This window comes from Strix uralensis, chromosome 6 (assembly GCF_047716275.1).
Source record: "Strix uralensis isolate ZFMK-TIS-50842 chromosome 6, bStrUra1, whole genome shotgun sequence".
NCBI lineage: Eukaryota > Metazoa > Chordata > Aves > Strigiformes > Strigidae > Strix > Strix uralensis.
In genome coordinates, this window is record NC_133977.1 from 44,117,040 (window position 1) to 44,129,566 (window position 12,527).

The following is a 12,527-nucleotide window of genomic DNA, read 5'->3' on the forward strand; positions in this document are numbered from 1 at the left end:
CAGACTGGCTCTTAGGAAGTATTTCTTTGCAGAAGGGGTTGTTGGGCGTTGGAATGGGCTGCCCAGGGCAGGGGGGGGAGTCCCCATCCCTGGAGGGGTTGAAGAGTCGGGTTGACCCAGCGCTGAGGGATCTGGTGGAGTTGGGAATGATCAGTGTGAGGTTAATGGTTGGACTGGAGGATCTTCAAGGGCTTTTCCAACCTTGATGATTCTCTGATTCCGTGAATGCCCATGTCTTTGGAAACGGAGGCAGGGCACCCAGCAGTACGGTAACCTTGTCCACATCTTCATGCCCTTCATGAGAGTTTCATGTGCAGGCCCGTGCCCCCCACCCTGGCCAGGGCAATGAGAGCAGGAGGAACTTCACAGCTCCTTCATAGTTTCTCATTGCTTTACTGCCTCAGGTTCACGTGTTGCTGAGCAACATAGGAGACCCCGCCTGCCTTTGGCAGCTTTCTCACTTCTTTTTCCATTGTTTTGTGTAGAGCTTTGTCATAACGCCGCTTCTTCTGGTTTGTTACCATGCAGGTTTGACCTGAAAACGTTGCCGGTGGATTTCGTTGAATGCCTCATGCGGTTCCTGCCCACCGAGAACGAAGTGAAAGTGCTGCGGCTCTACGAGCGGGAAAGGAAACCCATCGAGAACCTGTCCGACGAAGACCGGTTCATGATGCAGTTCAGCAAGATTGAGAGGCTGATGCAGAAGATGACCATCATGGCCTTTATAGGCAACTTTGCCGAAAGCATCCAGATGCTGACCCCGGTGAGTGAGGGACAACCCCTGGGGACACTCAAAGCTCCGCTGCCGGGAGCGTCGCAGTCATGCGAAGGCGTGGGTGGGTCGGTGAGGGTTATAGAGATGGAAATTTTTCTAAGACAGATGGTTGGAGTGTTGTGGAATGATTATCAGTGCTCACAGAGACAGAACAAGAAACAATTACACAAATGAAAAAGTGTTTTTCAAACTGTATTTTCATTCATCAACAACTCTGATATCCCAGGTGCTGTTTGTAGCCTGGACTGCTCCATACTATCCTATTTCTTTACCCCGTAGAAGTTTAAAACCAGTTCAAACAAAAATCAAGTTGTTTGCATCATCAGGGAACATTATTATCAGTGCTGGTCCGTGGGCTCTTTGAAGTGTGTCCCATTCTGCCTGATGCATCTTTCACCGTCGTGAGGGTTGAAATGTAAACACACTTTTACCCAACCACATCTGAGCGTGGCAAATCTGCGGTGCAGATGAATTGTTTGAAATCCTGATGTGTCAGGGCAGAATAACATTCACACTAGGGCCCACGGTACAGATGAGAAACAAGAGGTTTTCTTCAGAATATGAGAGTTTAGATTTTAATTTTACTCTTGGGTTGGACATGCGTTAACCAAAGCTCTTCCTGTGTTTACCTGCAGCAACTTCACGCAATAATAGCTGCGTCTGTCTCAATCAAGTCATCCCAAAAGCTTAAGAAGATACTGGAGGTAGGTCTCATTTTAGATATGTTCAGTAGCTCCGTCACTCACCGCTGCGTCCCCTTGCATGTCCTGAAACTGTACGTGGATGCTGACACACCGGCTCTTCTTCCAGAGGTTTTCGTCCTGAAAATTCACGCTCTGCTCTGTTTCATCCCCGCAGATAATCCTGGCTCTTGGAAACTACATGAACAGCAGTAAACGAGGAGCTGTGTATGGATTTAAGCTACAGAGTTTAGACCTGGTAAGCGAACCCGAGGTGCCTCGTAGGGGCCGGGGAGGGGGATGCACGTCACCTACACGGCGAGGGGCTGGTGGGGACTCGGCTGGTGTGTTCCAGCCGGGGAGGGCAGAGAGCAGCAGCGGGGAAGGTGCTCCCTGGTTTGAGTTTGCTTTGGGGGGCTGCTGAGGAGAAGGCACGTGTCTTCCAAGGCTCTGCAGACCACAGCTTGAAAATCACCTGCTGAACAATTAAACGAGCTTTTACAGCCGTCCCTGTCAGATGGAGAAACACGAGGGAGAGGCGAGTGCTGGTTGAGTCACTTTGCCTGGAGCCTGCTGCTCCTCCACCCAGCCATCTCTTTGCCTTCTCTCCCCAGCTCCTGGAGACAAAGTCAACAGACCGAAAGCAGACCCTGCTGCACTATATCTCAAACGTGGTCAAGGAGAAGTACCAGCACGTATCCCTCTTCTACAACGAGCTTCACTATGTGGAGAAAGCCGCTGCAGGTACTGTCACCCTCCCATGCCCAGGCAGCGGTGGTGGCACGTGTGCTGTGTGAGGGACTCCACACCTCATGCGGGCTGGCGGGGTGCTTCTCGGTGGGGAATTGTTCAAGCTGTGGGTTCAGGAGTGATGCAGCATTTTTGTTTGATTTCCTAGTGTCTCTTGAAAACGTCCTCTTGGATGTGAAGGAGCTGCAGAGGGGCCTGGATCTGACAAAGCGCGAGTACACCATGCACGACCACAACACGATGCTGAAGGAGTTCATTCAGAACAACGAAGGCAAGCTAAAGAAACTGCAGGACGACGCCAAAATAGCCCAGGTATTTCTTTATTTGTGTGGTTTGGCAGGAGTAGTAGCGTGTCACTGCACAGGACGTGCTTTGGATTCACTGCAGGGAGGAGAAGAGGCAGCAGTGTTGTGTATTAGTTGCTGAGGTCAAGGGCTGGGCGTAGACATGCTGGTCTCAGCCCAGGGTTTTGCACACGGAGGAAATCTAGACCCTTTACAGTGGATACTGCAGTCACGGAGGGTGAGTTCACCTTGAAATACGTGCAATGCAGTAAATTTGTGCTTTTTGTAGGATGCCTTTGATGATGCTGTGAAGTACTTCGGGGAGAATCCCAAGACAACACCCCCCTCGGTCTTTTTCCCAGTGTTCGTCCGGTTTGTGAAGGCCTACAAGGTAAACAGGAGCATCCTCCTCCTCTCTGCCGTCCTTCTGAAACCGATTTGGTACCCACTGGCTACCTGCGTGGCTCAGGGCTCCCAACAAAACAGCTTGTGGCTCCCCCTAGCTTCGATGCGATGTGAGCCATCCCCGGCAGCACAGAGAGTTGGCTTGGGGTTATTTTCAGGGCTGAAAGGCAACGCTGGAGGAATCCTCAGAAAGGGAATGTCTGGGCAGCGCTTACACCTTTAACCCTGAAAACGTGTCTCTGGGGACTGGGAGAGGATGGTTTGTGCGACCCACGGAGGTCTCTCCCAGCCCAGTTTTTTCAGACTGTGTTCAGAGGCAGCTAAATTGCTGCACCTAAATCCTGCTTCCTTGGAAAACCCCGTGGTAGCAAGTGATAGTGTTACTCATTTGTAATATGTAGGTTCCCTATAGCAGTTGGAAGCTGTAACCTGTGTTTTTCTGTGATAAATAGCAAGCAGAAGAGGAGAATGAGTTGAGGAAAAAGCAGGAACAGGCCTTAATGGAAAAACTCATGGAGCAGGAGGCACTGATGGAGCAACAGGACCAAAAGGTATGAAACAGATACGTCTTACAGGCCGGAGCTGTTGTGTTCATGTGTTTCTCCTGATAGTTCAGAAACTTCAGCTCTCTATAAGCACTTCAGTTGCCCAACTTATAGTTGCCTAGAAATAGAGTCTCTGGAAGTTTTCTCCAAATGTGGAGAGAACTGAAATAAGCTGAAAGAATTCCAGTATATGACTTTGCTGCTTTTGAAGTCTGCAAAGTTAACTGAATAGACAGAACTTCATCTCATCCCCGTTGCTGTTAGCTAAACTTTTTTATCCCCCGGCCTTGTGTCCGTTCGAACCCGGGGCCAGGAACGATCCTCCCCACATCCTGCCCTGCCAGAGCACGGCAGCAGGGCTGAGCCCCACTTTACCATTTTAGAGGTATTTTCCTGACTTTTTTTTTTTTTTTTTTCCTGTGGCAACACTTTAGACTTGCTGGAGGAAGTTTCCCGTGGCTCTAAAACAGCCACTTTGTCAGCTGGGGCTGCTTTTCGCAGCTGTTGTTGGGATCTTTAATCCCAGCCAAGCTTTTTCCCTCAGAAGGAAGGTCTGTTCTTGTTCCCATAATGCGTTTCAGTGGTAAGAGCTCAGAGCTCCAGTGCTGAGTGATGAGAAGGCTTGGGAGTAGATCACAAACATAAGAAAAGCAGCTTGGCAGCCTGGTTAAGTCGTGACTCTGCCCGTCCCCTCCACGGGACGTGAGCTGCCCACACACGTGTGTTTTCCTAGTCTTGCAAAACTGGGTAGAAAACTGGCAGTTACTGTTTGCTGACTGCTAGCAGTGGGATCACCTGGTGTTTCACCTTCAGGAGGAGAGAAACGGGGTAGCTGGAGGTCAGTCCTTCCAAATCCTTTCCTTTCCAAATGCTCTTTCCTTTGCTTTCAGTCTCCTTCACATAAAACAAAGAGACAACAGCAAGAGCTGATTGCAGAGCTCAGACGGCGGCAAGTCAAGGATAACAGGCATGTGTACGAAGGGAAGGATGGTGCTATTGAAGACATTATCACAGGTAAACACCTTTTGTTCTGTAATCTCAGAGGCCCCTTCGCAAAGGATAAAAATGAGTATCTGCCTAGTAGCTATTTCAAGTCCTTCGTGTACTTCTTAAAAACACGTTACTTGAGCCCAGCTTAGGACGTTTTTTATATGATGTGAATCAAATACAGAAAACTTTTGCTAACAGTATATAACAAACAAACCCCAGTAACCTGCCTTTACGTGTCCCTTATCTTTAGAGCAGCCAGTTCAGTGCCTGCCCTCAGCAGATGCTCTGGTGGGGTTATGCATGCCGCGCAGATCTTTCCCAGAAACCTTTTTTCCCCCCGTAAATGAAATGAATGATGGTTGTTTAACATTATTAAGAGCCTGCATTTTCATTAAAATCTACTAACAGTAATTGCACCGCATTACTGCGCAGTTACAGCAAATCATTTAGTCCAACCTGAATGATTTATGGCCCTGAACTGCTTCTGGGTTTGCTGCTTCTCAGATCGGTAGGCAAAGTCTGCACTGATCCCACCCTAGGGCTGAAGGGAGACGCAGAACCCGCTGTCGTAGCCAAACACAGTCGGGACTTTGGTGCAAATATTTGCTGATAAAAAGAGCCGCCTTCTAAACAGTGTTTTGCTCAGGAGTCAAAACCATTTTTAATCTCTACAGCTGCTCTGAGTGCAGTACTTTGATTTTCCTGCACGTTCTTCACCTGTGGTGTGGAAGAACCACGATTTTAACACTTCAGTAGCTTTACGGTCATTTGTCTCCATTGCACAGAAGCTCACAAAAAGGTCTTTGGGCAGGATTTCCTTGGCTGCCGCTCCTGATTTTTTCACAAGAGTTTTTCTTGCAGGAGGGCAGGAGAGGTGTTTTACCACTCACTAAGGAAAGCCAGGGAATTTTTGCCTGACTAGATGACAGGGCTGAAATGCTTGAAGCTTTCACAACACTTTTTAACCTTGATTAATAGCTTCCTAAGATAATACTCGTTATTTAAAGGCCGGAGTCACTATAATATCTAATCTGTTACTGCTTCTGCAACTCCTTCTGACTCCTGGAAGCTTGTTTAATTGGTAAAGCGGTTCTGCTGCTCTGTGAGAGAAACAGATTGTGTGGCAGAAGACCATCCACACGCAAAAGGCAGTCCAGACTCAAATTAAACATTTCCCTTGGTCTTGTGCCTAGGATTTCCCATTATGGGGGTGTCTCCGAGGGCCTCGAGCCATGTAGTAGTAAAGGTTAAGCACAGAAAGTCAGGTAGGACCGAGGTCGCTCGAATATGGCCCACGAGATCAATGGGATGGAAATGATGGAGAGTGTGGTTTTAAATTGGATAGTGCCTCATCAGATGCACAGGAAAGCTGAGCACTATCTAACATCACACCCTTTTCTGGAGGACATTTAGCAATAGTCTCCCAAACCCATAGAAAACGATGCAATAGAAGAAATACTCCAGAGACTTAGGACTGCCTCATTGCCTAAGCCTACCGAAGAGCAGTGCTGTTAGACAGCTGGTTGGAACTTGTAAAGCCGTCCCTGGGTGTCCGTAAGCGAGCACTAACACTGTACTAATGCGATCGATCCGCTTCTCACGGCTCTGTTTGTCTGTTTGGCTGTTATTCCCATGCAGTGCTGAAGACTGTGCCCTTTACCGCTCGAACCGCCAAGCGGGGCTCTCGTTTTTTCTGCGAACCTGTTCTCACTGAGGAATTCCATTACTAAACTATTCCTCTTTCACATCTGATGCTCTTAGAAAAAAGAAAGGTTGCTGTAGATTTTTGACACTTCTCCATTTGTACGGATCTCAGCCAGGATCATGTGAATGTTGAGTGTATAGTAATGTCCAGCGTCCACCTGAAGTTGTGTTTGTCACCTCTGTTGCATGTTCTTGTGTTTCAGTAACTTTTTATTCCATCCCATCGACTTTGCACTGGATGCTTTTGGCCATCCTTGGGTTTCAAAGGCATCTCTCACCCTCCCTGACGAATGCCATAGAACAGCAAGTGGTGGAAGTCACGGTCGATGTGGTGCCGGTTTCCTGTGGTTCACAGGACGTAGGAGATCAAACGCACTCACAAAGTGACAGTTCACTTGGCTTTTCTATGTCATCTCTTCTGGCCTACAGATCGTTCTCCGTGTGCCAGTCTGCCTGTAAAATGCATGTGCTATGGCAGCGAAATGAGGGGCTGCATGAACCTAGTGGGACCTTCTTGGGGTTTGCTTTCTGCCTTGGCAGGGTTGTCTGGAATAACGGACCCCCTCTGCGAGCAGTGTTTTGGTTCAGACTTTCTAACCAGCGCCTGCATGTTTGTCTGCATGTGAGATACGGGATAAAACGAACAGCGTAAAATCTTTCCTCATTCGGTCACATCCATGTTTAACATTTTTCAGTTCCATGCCAACTTCATCTAAATCAAAGCAGAGACGTTTACTGAGCACGAACCCGTCCCAATTCACTTGGCCTTTGGGGGTGGTAGCAGCTGCAGTGCGTGACCCGGGCGGGAGAGGGAAGGGACAGAGCTGGGGAAACACTTAACGACGTGCCAGAACCGCAGAAACTGGGCCGATGAAAAGCTTGACATGGAACTGAGCGATTTACATCGTGTGGTGTAAAGTGTAAGAAGGGTGTGTTTAACCCAGCATGTCTGTTAACACTGTTGTCTTGAATTAAGGACTCGGTGGCTTAAGAAGACAACAGTGTTTCACTTTGGCGATGTGTATTTTTATGAATGCTTCTAATAAAATTGCGAACTGTAATCAGCTCAACGGTTATTTGCTCTTTCGAGTTAATTGCTGTATTATCTTCCTGGAGCCAATCTTCAAAGCAGCTTGGAATTTGGTTAGCAAGAGGTGAGGGTGGCCCTCCTGTCCTTTCCTCTCCGTGTCTAACCCCCTCTCGTAGCCTTGGCCTTACCCCCTCTTGCTCTGTTGGCTAACGTGCCTGGGAGTTCTGAACGCTGAGTTGACTTGCTCTTCATTTTCCATCCCATTTTTTACTTAACCATCATTTTGTGTTTTGTTTTGTTTTGTTTTTTTCTGTTTAGCCCTAAAGAAGAATAATATCACTAAATTTCCAAATGTTCACTCGAGGGTAAGGATTTCTTCTAGCACACCGGTGGTGGAGGATACACAGAGCTGGCAAGCATCACTTTTTACTTAGCTTCCTCCTCTCTCTGTATGCCAGACAGCCTGTTGGTAGATGTGGCAAAGCGTAATACTGGTGAGAGCCTAAAGGCAGGCGGAGACCGACGCCATTTATTTCCACCTTCTGTGGTGTTGGGGATCCACGGGCCATTGGCTGGTGACCACCTTCACTCTCCGGTTTGGCCCTTTCTCTTCCAAGTTGAGCCCGAGACAGGCAGTCTTGTCCCGGGTTCTTTCAGCCCCGTAGTTCCCTGGATATTTTGCTGCCCCCGTCTTGGTCCTGCTCCGGGCATTGAGCGGGCACGAGGGATGGCGAAGCAGCAGCTCCGAGCGAGAGGTGGGAGAGGGCAGCCTCCAGTGAAGGCACCAAGAGGTGGGAGGTTTGGGAGTCGTATTTAAACCAAGACTGAAGTCAGCTAGGAGCTTGGAGGGAGGGTTTGCCCCATCCAACGCAAATTTGTTTTCCGGGAGAGAAATATTTCAGCTGGAATTAGTCTTCAGGCACAGCCAGCGTGCTTGTTCTAGTGTAGCCGCGGATGTAACGGCACACGCCGAGCTCCGGCTCTCCCCGTTACAAGCTCAGTGCTCCCTCCTCTTCCTCCCCAGCAGCAGCAGCAGGAGGAGGAGGAGGAGGAGGAAGGGGGTTGGTGGCTCCACTGCCTTCGACTAACGAAGAGATGGCGGCAGCGGGGCGGGACAGCAGCTGGAGCTTTGCGAGCCGGTTGCAGTGGACCAGCTGCTTGTTCTCAGGGCAGCCTCTTGTAGAAAAACGGGTGTATCTAGGGAGCGTAGACCCCTCCTGGTGTTGCTGAACACTCGCCCCGTTGTCCCCTGCCTTAGAAATCCCCTGCAGCTCCCGCTGGTGTCGGTGGGGCTGCATGAAGGATGGAGGCGCAGGCCAAGCGGAGCGGTGGCCGTTGATGTGGCCTCCCTTACGTTGTTAGTAAGCTGTTAGTAACAGCTGCTTGGTGCACACCAGCAGCCCAGTTCACACTAACTTGTCGGCGTAACTCCCATTTAGCTTCCCCAGCGTTCCAGCGCGTTTCACCAGTATTACCTGCTGCTTGGGTGCGTAGTAAAAGGGCCACGTCGGTATTTGCTCACTCCTTGCTCTCGTTGGGGTGAAGTCCCTTCTCCTGTTCCTACACAAGCTGCTTTGATTGGCTTCCAGCAGGACTTTCCCTTGTCTAGACTGCGTGTGTGTGTGTGCGTGTGCGCGTGGGCGAGCCGGGCGCCTTCACCAACGCCGCTTTCCTCTCTGCAGATCTTCGAAACCAGCCGTACCGACGGGCCGACGCGGTGAGGAGAAGCGTCCGGCGGCGCTTTGACGATCAGAACTTGCGCTCTGCCAACGGTGCTGAAATAACCATGTGAGCTTGGAGACCTGTGGGTGTCGAGGAAAGGGGGTGCTGGAACCATCCCGTGTCCGTGTGAACTCTGTGTTCTGCCACTCAATTTACAGCCTTGGGAACAGCAAAAATTCACCTTCTAAAGGGCTCAAAGACCCAGAAAACACATAGGAACGTCAGCGATGGGCTCTCCACTCAACCGTAGCTAACAAGTGCCTAAAATTGAAGTACCTGCTCAAATTAATCCAAGCAATAGGACTTGATTTGATTGGGTATCTTTTTACACCAATACGTTATTCAGTCTTTTTAACCAAAATGTAAAATACGTGTTGTTTTTGGGTGTTTAGTTTGGTTTGATGATATAAAAGTTTAGTGACTGGTCTCCTCTGACCTGCCCTGCATCCTGACTGGTTGTAAACGGGCGAGACTTGGACGCGCTCGGCTTTGAAACGCATTCCTGCGCTGGCCGCCGAGGGGCCACCCCCAGCTGCGAGCTGCACTTACTGGCTTTTTTTTTTTTTCCTGTTTGTTTTTTTTAAAAAAAAGGAAGACATTGAAGGGCTTTCTATATGTAATAGGGCAACAATTCCAAGAAGAGACCCGTAGTAGCTCTTCCCACCCCAGGCAGAGTCCACCCCGGCGAGCAGGAGCCATGGCGCAGCCCCCACGAGTCTTCACCTTGAGGGTGTGATGGTTGTGGTGTGCAGGGCCGAGGCACGGCGGGGGGCTTGGGGAGGGGGGGCAACACCTTGCAAATGCACAAAAACAAGGAGGGTGGCAAAGGCACGGACTGTGTTCTTCAGCTAGAGGCAGCTTTTGAATAACAAGTGTATTTATTAATTAGCACTAAGGTATTAACATCTCAATAATCAGTATTAGGATCCTGAGGAGCGTTGCAGTTCAGTTCCTCGCGCAGAGAATCATCCCGTGCCCTGCTCTGGGGGATTCATACCCCGCTCCGACTCCCAGTTCCTTGGACAATCCAGTTCAGCTTCCCTGCTGAGGACCGCCTGGGCAGCGCGGGGAAGCCTGGCCAAAAAATCCCGGTAGGTCAGAGGCTCCAGGTCGCGTTTCTAAAGCTTAAAAGGGGAGGGGGGACGGTGGCGACCTTCCGCGCCCCCCCGCCGCAGGCAGACGCGCCCGAGGCCGCGCTGGCGGGGCACGCGATCTTCTCAGAAGTGACGAACTGGACTGAAGAGAAATTTGTACTTTCCAAGATACATTTTGCTTACAGCTTACCTTTCCTGGTCTCACTGCATCAATATGTTAATTGTAAAATTTATTGTATAGTATTTAACCACTGAATCCCTTTTTCTTTTATGTTGTGCTTATGTGAACCACTGGTGAAGGTCCCATTTTTTTTTGTTTTCTTGGATAATGTGTAGTTATATGATAATCTGTTTTTAAATGTACAGATATTTTGCTACAAAATTGGTGCAGTTTTTTATGGTTTTTACACTTCTCTTTTATTCCCACTTTAGCCTCTGGGTAATATTGTAAATATTGTTTAAAAAAAAAAAGCATCAGCCTGTGCTATACAATCTGAATGTTATTTTAACTTATAGTTTTTGTTTTTATATTTAACTAAATGGACAGTTTGGGGCTCAGAGTTACCACATTGACCTCTGCTTACCTATTTACAGGAAGTTTACTTTAAAAACTGCCACCTTCTTGCATTTACAGCAACATGTACTTGACATGCTAAAGAGAACATGCCAAACCGCCTCTTTCTTCACTGATGGGGAGAGAAGAGTATTTTAATCTGTGTAAGAAAGTTTGACAATTAATTCCATAAATTATTAGGTAGATCAGTGGTTAAAAGCACTAGCTCTCACGTTCTTAAGCTCAAAGGTATTTTTTTAATTGAAGACAAAAATTATCATACAACTAGAATATAATGCTGGCATGTTCTCTTTAATATTTTTCTAGTAATAGACCTGCTTCTTAGCAATATTAGAAGTGTTTTATAAAAGCAGTTCATGTTACTTTCCTGGTCTGTTCCTGGCATAAGATCAAATAAACTATTTACACTACTACACCGTAAGCCATAGCAGGTTTTTTGTCAATTGGACCTTTTTTTGGTGGTGTTTTGCCAGTGAACACCCAGAGCTTCCAGCAGGACCGAGGGAAAGCCCTGGGTGCTGGTTTGGTTTGGGGGGTTTTTGTTGTTTTTCTTTGAAAACCACTCACCATTTGCTGTTGTATCTCCGGTCACTTGGTGACTCAAAGTAGATCCTGGTGCTTTTTGCTTTTTTCCATCACAGAGGGACCATTCGGGGCTGGGAGGGCTCCGCTGGCCCTGCCCTCGCAGCGGATTCCTGCCGCCAGCGCGCAATGCGCAGCGTTGGAATCCTGAAATATTAAATACAAAGTTGAAAAAACCCTCCGGGTGAGCTCCCAGCTGCGGCAGGACCAGGCAAGTGGGAGGCCCTGGGGGGACAAATTCAGGCTCAAGAGGCACCTCGAGGCTCAGGACATGAGAGCGGCTGCAGCCAACCCCGCTGTGACAACAAGGGGCAAGGAGTGTGCCAACAGTACAAATATTTAAGTTCTAAACTTAACGGCTTCATCTTTTAGCCAAAATTTGGATTTAATTTCTAGAAGGGTTTAACAAAATAAATGCAGAGGGTGGGCGCAGACACCCAGGGGCGGGGGTTGGAAGTAAACTGTCAAGGGCTGCGTGAACCCCAATGAGTCAAACACGGACTTGAACCCGCTGCCAGGCACCATTAACACTTAAAAATAACTGATCTTGCTAAAACTCCTTCCAGTTTTAGGGCAGAAATACAGCGTTTGTGCTCAGAGCGTCGCTGGGCTGGCCAGGCAGGGCAGAGGTGCCAGGTAAGAGTCACACTGCAGATGAGACTGTGAAACAGGAAAGAGGAGGAAAAACAATAAAAAAGACCTGCAAAAAAGCCTGAACTCATTTCCCTTAAAAACTAAATTATGCCTTGCCAGGATTATTTTGCAAGCAGTCTCCTTTTAAGACTTATTTCTTGTACAAGAGCTAATTAGGACATAAAAAAACCCCATTAGAATAATTTATATTTAGTTTTTTTATTTTAATGGAAAAATAAAGGCAAACCTTTTAAAAGTACTATTTACTTAGAAACACTTTTTCCTTACGCAGGTTACGCAAATGCAAGGCAGTAATAAAATATTGTACAGAAGTTCTAACACATTTGCAAACTACAACGACCTGTCAAATTCTATGCGCGCGCTCCTGTCCCCGTCCCGGTTCTGCCGCGGCGTGAAACCCCCACGAGGCCCCATCGAGGCCTCGCCCCGGGTTCTCTCAACACCCCCGTCGGGCTGTTTTCCACTCGGGCAGCGCTACCTTTATTTTAAAAATCTGACTCCTGGGAAGTGAATTGACAAAAGTTTGCAAAAATCCATATTTAAAGTCTGGGCTGAGGGGCAGCACCAGCTCGGTCCATGGCTGGGGGAGCCGCTCCCAGATTTTGACATTAAACAGGCCCCTGGGTACAAACACGTCCTTTTTGACCAAACTCAGGTATTTTTAATTTCACTTTTTAGTTCAAACACCTATTTTCAATCCCTACCCTTCCTCAAAATCCTGTACCCGCCCTGGCAAGA

General features: G+C 48.3%; 1 protein-coding gene across 13 annotated transcripts in view; it reads left to right on the forward strand.

The window, feature by feature from the left end:
• Positions 1 to 10,966, forward strand: part of FMNL2 (formin like 2) — a 148,572-nt gene extending 137,606 nt beyond the window's left edge. For 3 of the 13 annotated variants that reach the window (XR_012629541.1, XR_012629542.1, XR_012629543.1), the window contains 10 exons: positions 529 to 763; positions 1,411 to 1,479; positions 1,634 to 1,714; positions 2,070 to 2,199; positions 2,354 to 2,517; positions 2,779 to 2,880; positions 3,347 to 3,445; positions 4,330 to 4,453; positions 6,337 to 7,575; positions 8,846 to 10,966. Coding sequence is in view for 10 of the 13 variants with exons in the window: in XM_074873869.1 (XP_074729970.1) it covers positions 529 to 763; positions 1,411 to 1,479; positions 1,634 to 1,714; positions 2,070 to 2,199; positions 2,354 to 2,517; positions 2,779 to 2,880; positions 3,347 to 3,445; positions 4,330 to 4,453; positions 7,482 to 7,597 (1,120 nt within the window). In the remaining 3 variants the exon portion in view is untranslated. The other 10 variants (XM_074873866.1, XM_074873868.1, XM_074873873.1 and 7 more) reach the window with 5 other exon arrangements.
• The last annotated feature ends 1,561 nt before the right edge of the window (positions 10,967 to 12,527 follow it).